Genomic DNA, 13386 nt, shown 5'->3' on the forward strand with positions numbered 1-13386 from the left:
TAGAATAGATCTTCAAACTGACAAGACACTGATCAGCATTCAAGGCTGTGAAACAAGTCATTAGCTCAGTTGGTTAAAACTTGGTTGTAATAATGCCAAGGTCATGGGTTCAATCCCCTCTGTGGGCCATTGAATTAAGTGTTGGACTCGATGATCTTTGTGGGTCCCTTCCAACTCAGAATAGTCTGGGATTCTGTGAAATATCCGAAACAAGCAGTACAACAGATTAATTTATGGGCTAAACCCCAAAGCTGTTTCCAAGAGGCTGTACTTGTAATAAAAGGCCACTAGATGGGAGCGAAGACCGTGAAATAATCTCAGCGGCCCGGCCTAGCTGGAAGCGTGGAAGGGAGGGTTTAACAGGAATGTGTGATGACTTCGGAAAACACGAGGGTTTGGCTTTTGGAGCACTGATGGACGGATTTATCCCCAGTGCACCCCAGCAATGCCGATGAAGGAGCCTGCTGAACACTGATAACATCTCGGGGTTGAGTTACATCTTCGTTTCAGCAACGTGATTTATATCATTATTCCCTTAAAGGGAATGTCGAGGTGTTAATTCCTTGAGCAGTGAGTGGTTGCTGTTCTGCGGGAGGGGGTCCCTGCCAGCCCTAATTTAGCACATGGGTTTTAACACAGTACTTTCTCCACGTAGGATGTACTTTTTCCATTTAGGATGTACTTTTTAGTCCAGGCTTGCCACAGAGAGGGAGGAAGCAAAGCTGCAGAAAGAAAAGCCACAGAGAAATAACCAAACCTGGCTGTTGGAAGTACTGAAAAAGATTGGAGTTGTGGAATTCCACCTGAAAGCAGCACCAGGTACAGAGGTGTCAGAGCATAAGGCAGGGTGGGGTGGATGTATAAGAGAAGTAAACCAACAAAAAGCAAGCTCACTACATCTAAATTTATGCCAAATCTCTATGCCTTATGTAAAGAAACTTAATTATTAAGGGTGACAGTCCAAGTTGTGAAAAGTAGGCTGGAGAAATCTCCCCTGTGGAGACAAGGAGGACTCCTGTTATTCTTTGAAATTACTGGAAATAATCTGCATCCCATTGTCCTCTCTCGTAAGTTAAATTAGGAAATGCTTTGTTCCTCATGTATGTTGGGAATTTACATAAGTATGCAGCATAATATACATCCATGTCACCCTTAGAAGCTTGTAAAGAGACTGTGTGACTTATTTTTATCCAGCACACAATTTTTTGATGGCTGGGCTGTCAGGAACTACTCTCTGTGCTACAGCACAACAGCATCAGGGTCTGCACATGCTTACAAGAGTAAAATTAAAAGCACTGAACATGCAAGTTAAGGCAAGAAAAATTATATTTGCACAAAGTTTTCAAAATTTTTGCTAAGAACAGAATTGTTTTGGAGGGATTTTTTATTATTTTTTTTGTGAGCAGGTGAAAGGGAAAAGAGCAAAATAATAGTGATTCTGTCTGTGTAGCTTTTGGCCTCTGTGGGCTGTGCAATGCCAGAGATGTGGAGTTTGTCCAACTCTGGGGATGAATTTCCAGCAGAAGAAGCAGCTGCTCCAGCTCCTACAAAGGTACATCAGTTTTCTGCACATGAACTGCTGGGAGAGCTTGATGTTCATATAAAATAAACTTCAGCCATAAATGTTCTCACTTTCATTGCTTTCTCAGGCTATTTCAGGGGAAAACCCAGGGCTGGTTATCAGTTAACCATATTGTAACATTTGGGACAGCCTAAGCTTGAGGATTCTTGTGTCCCTAAAAGTCCTTTTCAATATCAAAGTTTGGCTTTTGTCTCAAATTAACAGTCTTACTTCTCATGTATTGGGTTTTTCAGGCTTGAATGAGCTCTCCTCCTTTGTATTTTTTAGCTTCTATGAATCTTTTATAGCCACAGCCTTAGGATGGACCATCCCCAGATGCTGGAAAGGTACAAGCCAAGAGTGGGTCACAAAAGGAGAGTCCCAGCTGCATCTTGCCTGGATGAGGAGCTGGAGAAAAGCTGCCCTTCAGGAAGCTACCAAGACCTTTGTCCTGCACAGGGAACTGGCATGAAGAAGGAGGGGTTCACATCAGCTCCATCACAGGACAGGCAGGTGTCTGCTCACAGAAAGTCCAGACTTGCCAAGGTAAAGCAATTAATTGCTAATGACAGACCCTGTACACCCTGAGATGCAGCTGCTCTCCCACTTCCCAACCTGCTGGAGAACTGAGCTGCCCCATCCCTACCACCACCCAGGCTCCAGCTGGCCTCCAGGGTGCTGCTCCAGCTGCACCTCCCACACCACAGCTGCCACTTTTGGCACCAGAGCTGGGCTTTCCCACCTTCACCAGGTGCAATCACAGAATGGTTTGATAAGCAGACAGTTCTGACATTCACAGAATCACAAACTATTCTGAGTTGGACCCACAAGGATCATCGAGTCCAACCTTTAAGTCAATGGCCCACATAGGGGATTGAACCCATGACCTTGGCATTATTATAACCAAGTTTTAACCAACTGAGCTGATCTCAGGGTCATTCCTGTGAGATGGTCCCCTTCGATGGTATTCACAAGGACATTCCTGCAGGTGTCAGAGGGGCCCAGCTGGAAAGCTTCCCAAACAGGGCACTGGGATGCCCAAGCTGCAGCTATTCGCCATCCCCCAGGGGCCCCACTGCTGGCTGTAGCCTCTCCCTGCCCACAGCTGTTCAGCTCAGCCCTGTGGCCTGCTGGGCTCTGCAGTCCCACCACTGGTGCCTCTGGGAGGGAGAAGCAACAAGTGCCCTTCAGCAGTTTCTCCTGGGGCTGCTCCCCCTGCCAGGGCACCACTGCCACCCATCACTGAGGTGTCACCTGCCATGTCAGTGTCCCATTGGAATCCACAGTCAGTTGGCATCAGCTGGCCCTTCCTGCTGACCAGTGGAATGAGCTATGGCTGTGCAGGGCAATGGCCAATTAGGGAGGCTTCAGTCCACCTGCAGCAAAAGAAAAGGGAGCTGATTCCCACAGAAACACCACCCCTTTCTACTCCAGATGCATTTAGGGTGGGCTGACATGAGGGTGGCCTTCCAGGACAGGGGGAAGCTGTGCCTTGTGACACTGCCCTAAAAGCAATGGAGAAACACCAGGATGTCCAATCTGGCAGGGACAGACACACGGCCAAACAAGACCCTCCTGCTTCCAGTAGGAGAACGAGCAAAACCAATCGATTCTTGTCCCTTTGTTTTCCACAGAAGCTTTGGAAAATGCTGGAAAGTGACCAGTTTCTGTCCATTTGGTGGAGTGAGGGTGGAAAATGTGTTGCCATCAATGAAGAACTCTTCAAAGAGGAGGTGCTGGGCAGGGAAGGACCTCAGCGAGTTTTTCAGACGCAGAGCATCAGGAGTGTTATTCGCCAGCTGAACCTCTATGGCTTCACCAAAATGCAGCGGGACAACCAGAGAGCTGCCTCCCTGCCCGAATTCCTGGCAGAGGAAGCTGCAGTCTCTGCTCACAGCCAGGTACAGCAGCTGCTCTGCACAGCAACCAATGCTTGTGATGGTGTTGGAGGAGAGAGAGACCTTCATTGCAAATGAGGCCTCACCATGGAGGAGGTGAAGGGAGGAGCGAGTGATCTGGTCTTCATTTCCTTCTCAGGTCTGCTCAGGCAGGTTTGAGTTAGTCTGTCTGACTACTAGAAACACAGATAAGATATGACTTGGAGAGATCTGCTCAGTTTGAACCTATTAAAGGGAAAGTCAGGCTCAGCATAACTTGATTTCTCTGAACGTCTTTGCTCTGTGTCTTGTTGAACCAAATCTGAAACCTTCCTGCAGCATCTGCCAAATGCTGAGCAGATCAATCTGAGGACCACAAGGTTACCTGACTGCTCATGTCTGCACTGAAGCTGCTGAAAAATAGTGGTATTTGGCTTTTGAAAGCAGTCCTTCTGCTTTTGAAAGTCCTACACTGCTCTGCTCCCAGAGGGCAAAAACCCAGGGGTGGTGATGACCGAGCACAACCATCACATAATGCTTTAGCCTGAGCTTTAAGTTCCATACAGTCCTCAGAATCCTTTTCCTTATTGATGCTCCTAGTTCTTGTAGCTTGAGGTTTTCCAGGCTTGGGATGGTGACAACTAACTCTTCTGCTTTGCCTCTTTTAGATCCTCTACTACTATAACCCCTGCTTCAACCGAGCCCACCCCCAGCTGCTGGAGACATGCGTGAGGAGAGCTGCCCTCAGACGGAGAGGGGCAGGGCAGCTGGATGAAAGGCCCCCTCAGAAGCCCAGAGGGTCAGTCTGTAGGAACATGCAGGTGTCTGCTAAAGCCCATCCATGGCCCCAGGCAGCTGATCCCACACTTCAGAGCCTGCTGGAGCACAGTATGGCTATAAAGTCTAATGTAACCAGTTATAGACAGAGCTTAATACAGTTGGTAATAAGCTGTTGAACAATAAACCTTTTCCAGTTATCCTGTTCTATTTGAACAGTGGAAAACACTGTTCTTATGTGGTGCTGTGGCTTTAATATTCCCACTTGTCCTTTAGTGGCCTTAGGAAGACAGATGTCCCAGCACAAGCAGGTGGAAATGTCATTGAAGTGCCAAAAGGTGCAGCAAAGGCTGAGCTCCTGTTGGCACTGAACAGAAGGGCAGCCAGATGCCTCTTTCTTTCCCTGAGGATGAGATGTTGGAAGGGCAAATGATCTGTGCAAAGAAATGACTGGTTTAGGTGATGGGCAGTGGGCCACATTCACTCTCTGGCTCTGCCTGCCTCAAACTGGCTTGGAAACACAAAGAACTGCTCTCCCCTCAAAGATCTCCCTCTCCCTTAACAGACTTCAGTAACTACAGTCTGTGGGGTAGATGGTCGGGTGGGTCCCACAGAGTTAATGCTGGTTGGAATCAGGCTGCTCTGATGTTTTACAGAGGCATCTTTTCCTTCAGCATGTAAAGGCAGTGAATGTAACATATTCAGGGTTGTTCTGCTGTCTGCCCTGGTCACACTGATGTGCCATTCCTCTCCACAGCCTGCAGAAACAGTGTGTGGGAAGGAGAGCAGCCACCCTGGGTCTTCAGGAGGTGCAAAACCCCTGGGAGTCCAGAGCTTCAGAAGAAGGACCGGACAGTTTTGTGCTTGCCTGTGCTGACCAAACTCAGTGCTGTCAGCAGGAGTTTCTCTAGAAAGGTTGATGTCCCCCTGCTCACTCTACTCTCGGTATCCTGAGTGTTCATCCTTTCAGCTCTTCCCATGTAACATCTTGTGTGGAAATTTGATACCTTTCAGCAGGGGCAGCCTGGTACCCTCCTCTAATCTGCAGAGTGAGGACTGGGACTTGGGACATTTGGGAATAAAGATTTTTCCCTAAGATTATAGGCTTAAAAGTCAAGGCCTGATGGGATCCAGCCCAGTGATCAGTGGTGATTGGAAAGCAGCCTAATGGGGGGAGATGGAAACTGAGGCATTCTCCCCTGGACTGGGAACACTGATCTGGTTTGGTAGCTGGTGGTGCTGGACTTGCAGCATTACCTGCCCCAGCACCGGGGGCTGTGTGGCAGTGCCCCTGCTGGGTGTGGGTGCTGGGCACGTGCCCCACAGGTGAGGAATTCCGTGTCCCAAAGGTCTCAGCCTCACTCCTGTGAACACAGCCAGCATTCTCCTAGTACCACTCTCATAGCACTCTGGGTTTGGGGTTGATACAATTGTGAGTTCAGCAAAGCCTGAACTCCTCTCACCCCTGCAGGCACCAGCAGGGACAGTTTAGGGACTGAAAGCAGCCACCCACCCTTGGTCAGTAAGACCAGCAGAGCTGGGGCCACCTGTACCAAGGATATTTTAAAGGTGGGTTTGAGCTATGTTACTGTAACACATTTTAAGATCTTGCAGTTGTTTAAGACACTAGAACCAATGTAAGTGGTCAGAGAAACTGTAGATGCCAAGAAAGCTGCTGATGGGATTCTGCCTGGATCCAGCTTGCCAGGTTTTCTCACTCCCGAATCCTTTTCCTTCAGGCTAGTTCTGGGAGCTGTAGGCATGTACGAGCTCCCTTCCTGCTCCCTCTCCTGGATGGCTGAAGAACTGTACAGCTTCACACAGGGAGTAGCAGGGAATTCCTCTGGCCGTCCAGCGTATGTCCTGGTGTCACTGCATTTCTGTTCCCTTGTCACCTTTCCCCTCAGCACTTCAGCTATATGGCTGAGAAGTGAAAGCCGTACAAACCACCGGCAAAGGCAGCAAATAGAATACAGTATTACAATTCAGAGGATGCTTTCTGCCTCTGTGCCTAGCAGATGCTTTAGATTTGAGACAGAAATATCTTCTCATGGTGGCCCAGCAGCTCAGAGCCCAGGCTCTGTGCTGAGGAGGGCTGGCACTGCCCTAGCCTTGTCAGCTGGTTCCTGTTACTCTAATCAGCTCCCCTCACTTTCCTTCCCTCTTCTCAAGGCTCTGATAACAAGCACCTGGGGCAGACAGGTGACCTTTGGCTGAGCTTCCTCTAAATGCCTGGGGCTTTGGCTTTATTGCAGCAGTGAGGATCTGTTCTGATACCAGCAGAGGATACTCCACTCCCTTTTCCCCTCTCATGCTAGATCAAAGCTCCCCGAATTTGCTTGAAGAAGTTTGTATTTAGGTCAGTGAGAGACTTACTTGAGGAAAATATTTTTCTTTCTCCTGTCTCTTTGTTAACTCTGTAAGAAAGGATAATAAGCACAAATGCACGTGAGAGGAAAAAATTGTGCGCTCTAAATAAGTGGGTTTGACACACATGGGAGGGCAAATTATTTAGGAGGAGAGAAAATAACTGATGTGGCAGCAAGCTACATCTTCAGATGATGTAAAGCAGCCTCTCCTTATAGAAGCAGTGGGACAGTGTTGTTGCCATCAGCTGAGCTGCTTGGTGGCCTGGTCCCCTCTGAGTGCCTGACCTGCCTGCAGTGCTTCCTCATCCAGCAGCACCAAGGGAGGTTGGACAGGAGGTCTCTGGGCTACCAATCTTCATCGACATTTTCTGGCTCTTGGTGCTGTGTGTTGAGGCTGCCTCAGGCCCTGCTGTGCTCCCTGGACGCCAAGTAGCAATAACAAGGTGGCTGTCACATCCCACAGGGCCATTTTGACACACACCAATGCATTGCAGGGTTGGTTGCTCAAGGCTCCTGCCTCTGTCTTTAGGGCTTTTTGGAATGGGATGCAAAACAGGCCCATGGTGGATCATGGCATTCATGGGGGCAGGATGGCCTTGTGTTGGGAGTGCTGCTGGCAACTGGGGCACCTGGGTGTAGTTGCAGGTTCCATTTGGGCTTGTGTGCTTTGGCTTGACCAACTCCATGTCTCCTGAGGGGTCCGGTTGTGCCTGGAAGCAGCGGCTCCCTCGGCAAGGGCCCGGTTCTATCCCCGCCGTGAGGGGCCGCATTCCCCTCCGCCGTGACGGCCGGGCAGGCTCCCCCATGGCAGCCGCTCCTGGCTGGGCCCGGTTCCTCCCCTCACCGTGAGGGGCTGCGTTCCCCCACCGTAAGAGGCTGTTCCCCGCCGTGAGGGGCGGACGCTCCGCCATGGCAACCGAGCCGGACCGGGCCGACTTCCCCCGCACCGTCAGGGGATATTGCCCCCATGAGGGCCCGGCAGGCTCCGCCACGGCAGCCGCTCAGGTTCCTCCTGGTCTGAGGCGCCGTTCCCCGGCCTGAGGGGCGGACGCTGCGCCGTGGTCCCCGCTCCAGGCCGGGCCCGCCCCCGTCTGAGGCGCTGTTCCCCTGTGATGGGCGGACGCTCCGCCATGGCCGCTGCTCCGGGTCGGGCCCGCCCCTCGGGGCGGTGCCGTTGCTGCGGCGGGAACGGCCCTGACGGACGCGGACGCCATGGCCGCTGTGTACCAGGTGAGGGCTCAGCGGGGCGAAGAGGCGCTGCCTTTGGCCCTTGGGCCGCTGTAAGGGAGCCCGGGAGGGTTGAGACGGTGCAGAGAAGGGTGAGGGGGGAAGGCAGGATCGGAGTGTCTGGCGCTGCGAGGGGACCGCGGTGGGAGGCAGTGCTGGGGTGAGGGGGTATTGGTGCTGCTGGGTGGGACTGCGGGCAGAGGGGTTGGGAGAGCTTCGTCCTGCCCAGGGAGCTCTCTGGGTGCTGGGGCAGCTCGGTGTGAGCTGTTGTGTGCACTCCAGGCTGTCGGAAGGGCCCTGTCCCAGGGAGGGCCGGTGCTGGTGCTGTGGGGACAGGCCAGCCCTGCTCAGGGACTCAGGGCTGGGTTGAGCAGCCTGGGGTTGGAGTCAAGGCCTAAGGAGCTGTGGTGGGCATTGCCAAGGGGTCTATGTGAAGGTTGACCAGCCTGTCCTGATGTCTGGGCGATTTTCAAGTGTTAAAACTTCCTATAATGGTTCTGTCAAGTTTTTGTTTGTTTTTCTGCCCGCCCTCAGGCTTTGTTTGGCCTTTGTAGCCAGGTGCTGTTCCCCAGGTGTAGGGGATGGGTAGTGGGTCAGTCTGTTCTGCTGCAGTTCTGACTCCTCCTGCCTGTTTCAACAGGTGTGTTAAATCTTGCAAATTTTCCTCCTCTGTGCAAATAGTGGCCTCTTGGCTACACCTGAGCTGGGATGAGCAGTTGCCAGAGCAAGGCTGAGCCTGACTGCCTGCTCAGGTGATCATGGACGTGGCTTATCTGTTCCCTAGTCAGCTTTGGGGTGTGTGTGTGTCTTTGTACCAGCAGCATGTTGTGAAAATGCATGAGGGAGTTGTTCAAAGTCACCTAAGATGCAAGCTAATAACGGCTTGGATAATTTGCCTCCTTTAAAGTTTGTGATACTTGTCAATTTGTGTTTTGTATTGTGCAGTGTTCTTGTCTGGCTTTTGTGAGGTGAAAACATGGCTTGGGTCACCTGTTTTAGAAATAAAATGTTTTCATTATGCGAAGATAGTTCTTAATCTAGTGTGTCTGAACATTATTGTCTTCTAGGAGGACCCCTCCCTGGAGAGACACTTTAAAGGCCACAAAGATGCTGTCACCAGTGTGGATTTCAGCCTCAATAAGAAACAATTGGGTAAATAGTTTGTGTTTTGATGGCCAGATGGTAAAGAAAGGGCTTCTCTGCTTTAGTTAGGTGGAGGGAGGAGTGAAAGTACAGAGCTCTGCAACAGCTGAAGGTCCTGCTGGCCCTTCCAGCAAACTGAACGCTGCTCCAGCCACCTTGCAAGCTTGTGTTTTTCAAGTATTGTCAAGAGCTGCTGAGCTGGCTTTGATCAATGTTTTCACAAGGGAAAGATGTTGGAGGGAGATGGTGCCAGGCTGTCTCTGGGTTACCACCTCAAGGCTTAATCTGTAGTGTGTTACCTGGTATTTAACCTGCACAGCTGACGCCTGCCTCTGCTTCCCAATAACGAAGTGATGAGATAACTTTCATTTTTATCCTTTCTCTGTGTTCTGTGAGCCTGTATTTAGTTGGAAAAAGCTCTACAAACCTCTGTGGCCTCTGCAGCTGTTGTATGCCCTGACTCTTGGGAGTAAATTGTCAGTCCAAGGCAATGCATGGCTGGCCTCGTTTTGTTTGAATTACTAATAAATTACACAACGGTCAAGTGTCAAGGATAATGTACTTGAGACTGCTGGAAGCGGGATAGTGAATTCAGTGTGAAGTGTAAGGTTAGTGTCATTGGAGGACAGCTAATACAAGTTTGGCTTTGCTTTTCCTTTTTTATTTTAGCCAGTGGCTCAATGGATTCGTGTCTGATGATCTGGAGCATGAAACCTCAGATGAGAGCCTATCGCTTCGTGGGCCACAAGGACGCAGTGATGTGTGTCCACTTTTCACCTTCTGGTCACCTGGTGGCTTCGGGCTCTAGAGACAAGACAGTCCGTTTGTGGATCCCTAGTCTGTGAGTGCCTGTTCCTGTCTGTCTGTCTCTGTGTTTTAATGGGTATGGCCAGACTTGGCGAATGCAGATCTGGGCAGGGCTCTCCCCACGTACCCTTCCAGCCTGCGCAGGGGATTGTTCAGGTGAGGCTCAGCGTGAGCAGAACTGGCCCCACCGTTTCAGTCCTGAGGTCCATCTGCCACGGCCGAGCCAGCTTGGACAGTGACAGGGAAGTCCTCGGGACTGTCACAGCCCCCGGTACTGACTGGGCTGACCCTGCTGAGCATCCGAGATGTCACAGGATGGGATGACAGGGAGGGCTTGAACTGCCAGGGGATGGTCCCACTGAGATTGGAACTCAGGTCCTTGGGATTCAGAGTCCAGAGTGTTCTCCTTTACACCATGGGACTGCCCCATGTGTTTTAATTATTGTTTGGGATTTCTCCTTGCTTTTTGGTAGCAGTTCTTTAGCTATGGGACCAGGATCTGTCTGGGGGAAAGGAGAACCACTTAGTGTGACATCTGACAGAGGAGAGATAATTTGATCTTGAAATTGCATAGAAAACAGAACCAAAATCCTTTGCAAAGGTTAAAATTGATAGTAACTTGTTATGCTAATGTAACTCATCAGTGGTGACCTTTCTTACGTACACTTACTGACATAAACACAAACAGGAGAGTGCTGAAGGACTTGTGCTTGAAGAATTAATCTTGCACCAAGTAATGAGAAGCCTTTTGTGGCCAAGATGCAGAAAAGCACCTGCCAGTGTTTCCTCTGGTCTGTTGTTTCCACACCAACAGTGGAACTTTTTCTGAATGGACAAGGATATATTTGGAGACTGTTCTGCTTATGAACTTGTAAATTGCAACTATCAAAAGACTAAAGGATTCTGTCCAGAACCAGAGTGAAAATTGGAGAACCTGATGATTGTGGTGGCAAATAAAAGGGATCTAAAAAACAAACAAACCAAAACCCTAAACCTAACAAGGCCACACAAAATATATACCTAAACTGTAAAATAAACAGATTGCTTCAGGAACTTGGCAAAGCATTGTTTATTTTTTATGAGTTCTTATGGTTATGATTACACATCAGAGACTTCATTTGATCTATTAAACCATAAATAATCTCTGCCATGGAACTGTTGGTTTCTGAAAGTGTCTTTTTAAAATGAATGATAAAAGTGCTTTTAAATATCTGAATTACAATTGATTTTATAATCTGCAAATTCTAGTTCTATTTGACTATAAATTACTTATTTATTTTAAATAAACTCTCCTTTAAGGAGTGATCACAATGATGTGTGGCACATGTGTTATTAAAAGGCATGAGGTGGATTAGGATTAAATTTAACCTGCTGCTCATCAATCTCCTGCAAAGGAGGAGACTGAGACTGTCATTTTGCTGTCTCCAGAGCTGTGCTGATAACACAGAATACTTAAATTATAGCAAAAACTTTTAGAGTTCACAGAAGCTAATACATACATTTTAAGAAAGGATTGACATGTGATGAGAAAACTCAGTTGGGTGATTCTGTCTTGGTTGCTTAGGCATGTGAGCTCTGACGTCTAAACTGCACCTTTTGCTGTCAGGTCATGTCAGGAAAGGGGGTTACTGTTAATACCTTTGTGCATGGCACCTGTAATATGTGTTTATTTAATATTCTTTGTCAGTTTACATTGTCTGAATACAACAAAAAAGTGTGGATGTTGAATTGGGTTTGAGACTTTCAAATTGACACTTTTGCATTGTTCTTAAAAGGGGAGGGAGAACCTGCCCTGTAGTCTGTGTGGTAGAACTTGATTTCCAAATTATCTCAAAATTTGCAGTCCCTTGTTGAAAGGAAAATAAATACTGAAGGAGTTCATGCTGCTCTGGTGTGTGGATTTCTGTCTTTGGGATTTGTTTTTTATGAGCCATGATGGCAAAATTTTGTAATTTCATGTTTCTGCATGAGTTTTATCAGAGTTGTGGATATTCTGTGGTTTTGGACAGAAAGAAAACTTTCCTGAGAGGTTACCTTTGTACCTCTTTGCCTTGTGGCAGACAAAGGATTAAATAAAACTAGGCAGCTCTGACCTTTTTCTGAGGAGGGAGGGAGTATTGCTGGAAGGTGGACGGTATTTTGAGTTTTTGGCCTTTATGGTTTTGGGAGTCCTCAGCCTCAGTATAAAGCCTCTTAAATCCTAATGGAGAAGAGAGTGAGCCACTGTTTTTCTCCTCTCTTTAGTGAGTGAATATGGAGCCACTACAGGAACAGCTGTGAGGTCCTTGCCTGCTTATTCTGTCCAGATGAGGTGAAAACCCCTTCCTCCTCACCTGCATGCAGCAAAGGACCAGGCAACAGTACAGAACCTCAGTGTCTTCTTTTATATTGATATGTCCATAAATGGTGTTTTAAATGGTTGCACAAATTCGCAGTTACATTTTTGCCTCTTTATAGGAAACTTGAGTTGTTTCCTGTTGGATTGGGCTCCAGTATTGAACTGGAACAACTGGTTTTAGCTCTTTATTCTGAATAGCTCATGAAGCACAAGCTACTCTGGGTTTGATCAATGGTTTTTTTTCTTGTATAACCACAAGCAGTTCCCACAGAAGGGGTGGTTGACAGCAGTGCTTGGTGTGCAGCAGGCTTGTGTTTTCAGGAACACAGAATGCCTTTGCTGCCCTGTTGTGCAGTTTTCAAGAGCTCTTTCCTTTTGTGCAGCAAAGGAGAATCAACTGTGTTCAAGGCCCACACGGCGACCGTCAGAAGTGTTCATTTCTCCAGTGATGGCCAGTCCTTGGTTACAGCCTCTGATGACAAAACAGTCAAAGTGTGGACAGTTCACAGGCAGAAGTTTCTGTTCTCCCTGAGTCAGCACATCAACTGGGTTCGCTGTGCCAGGTGAGTGTGGCCCTGTGGGGAGTTGAGATGGGGATTGATCCCTCCAAGTGGAGACTGAGTGTCATGGTCTGGTGTAACACATTTCTGATTGGGGTGGTTCAGGTGTGTCTGGTGGCTGAAATACATTGCTGACCTGCAGAGAGATCCCTTTAGGTAACATCCTGCACCCACTGTGTGTTTCTCCAGCCATCTTTGTGAACCAGAGACTTTCCTGCTTTGTGATTTGTTCTTTGTTTTGCTTTTACCTGGTAAAAGGCTTCTGCGTTCTGAAGTTGCTAACAGGAACAAAAGGAGAGATTTCTACTTTTATTCCATCTTAGTTGCTTCAGACTTATGCCTCTAGTTAAAATGATCACCTGTGCTCCTTCCAAAAGGCTGTAAGTATATAATAATAACAATGTTATTTCCTGATAACTGTTTTGGATTTGATTTTGAGCTGTTTTTTATGTATATATGTGTCTAGGATAAAGTCATAGTCTCTCTGTAGGTTAAAAGTTCATTACAGTTATGGAACGTGGTGGTGACAGTGGCTGGTAGCTCTGTAGATGCCATGGAAGAGCAGAAAGGATGTCTTTCCACTATGTCTGATGATGTTCTCTAGTTAAGGACTCGGGTCTTTATCCTGTAACACATATGCTGTATATGAGATTGTGAGATGGGAGCCTAATATGTTCTCCCAAGGCACTGGTATGGCGAAGGTTCTGCTGCAACTGTTGCCTTGGGA

The 13386-nt window shown here is 48.3% G+C and overlaps 1 protein-coding gene across 3 annotated transcripts in view; it reads left to right on the forward strand.

Annotated features, from left to right (window-relative positions):
* The first annotated feature begins 7772 nt into the window (after positions 1-7772).
* Positions 7773-13386, forward strand: part of POC1A (POC1 centriolar protein A) — a 49156-nt gene continuing 43542 nt past the window's right edge. For 2 of the 3 annotated variants that reach the window (XM_071550518.1, XM_071550519.1), the window contains exons 1-4: positions 7773-7814; positions 8879-8963; positions 9624-9795; positions 12483-12662. In XM_071550518.1, coding sequence (XP_071406619.1) covers positions 7797-7814; positions 8879-8963; positions 9624-9795; positions 12483-12662 — 455 coding nt within the window. In that variant the 5' untranslated portion in view covers positions 7773-7796. Of the gene's footprint in view, positions 7815-8481; positions 8564-8878; positions 8964-9623; positions 9796-12482; positions 12663-13386 lie in introns of those variants that run through there. The other variant, XM_071550520.1, reaches the window with a different exon arrangement.

Source organism: Pithys albifrons, chromosome 3 (assembly GCF_047495875.1).
Source record: "Pithys albifrons albifrons isolate INPA30051 chromosome 3, PitAlb_v1, whole genome shotgun sequence".
Lineage (NCBI taxonomy): Eukaryota > Metazoa > Chordata > Aves > Passeriformes > Thamnophilidae > Pithys > Pithys albifrons.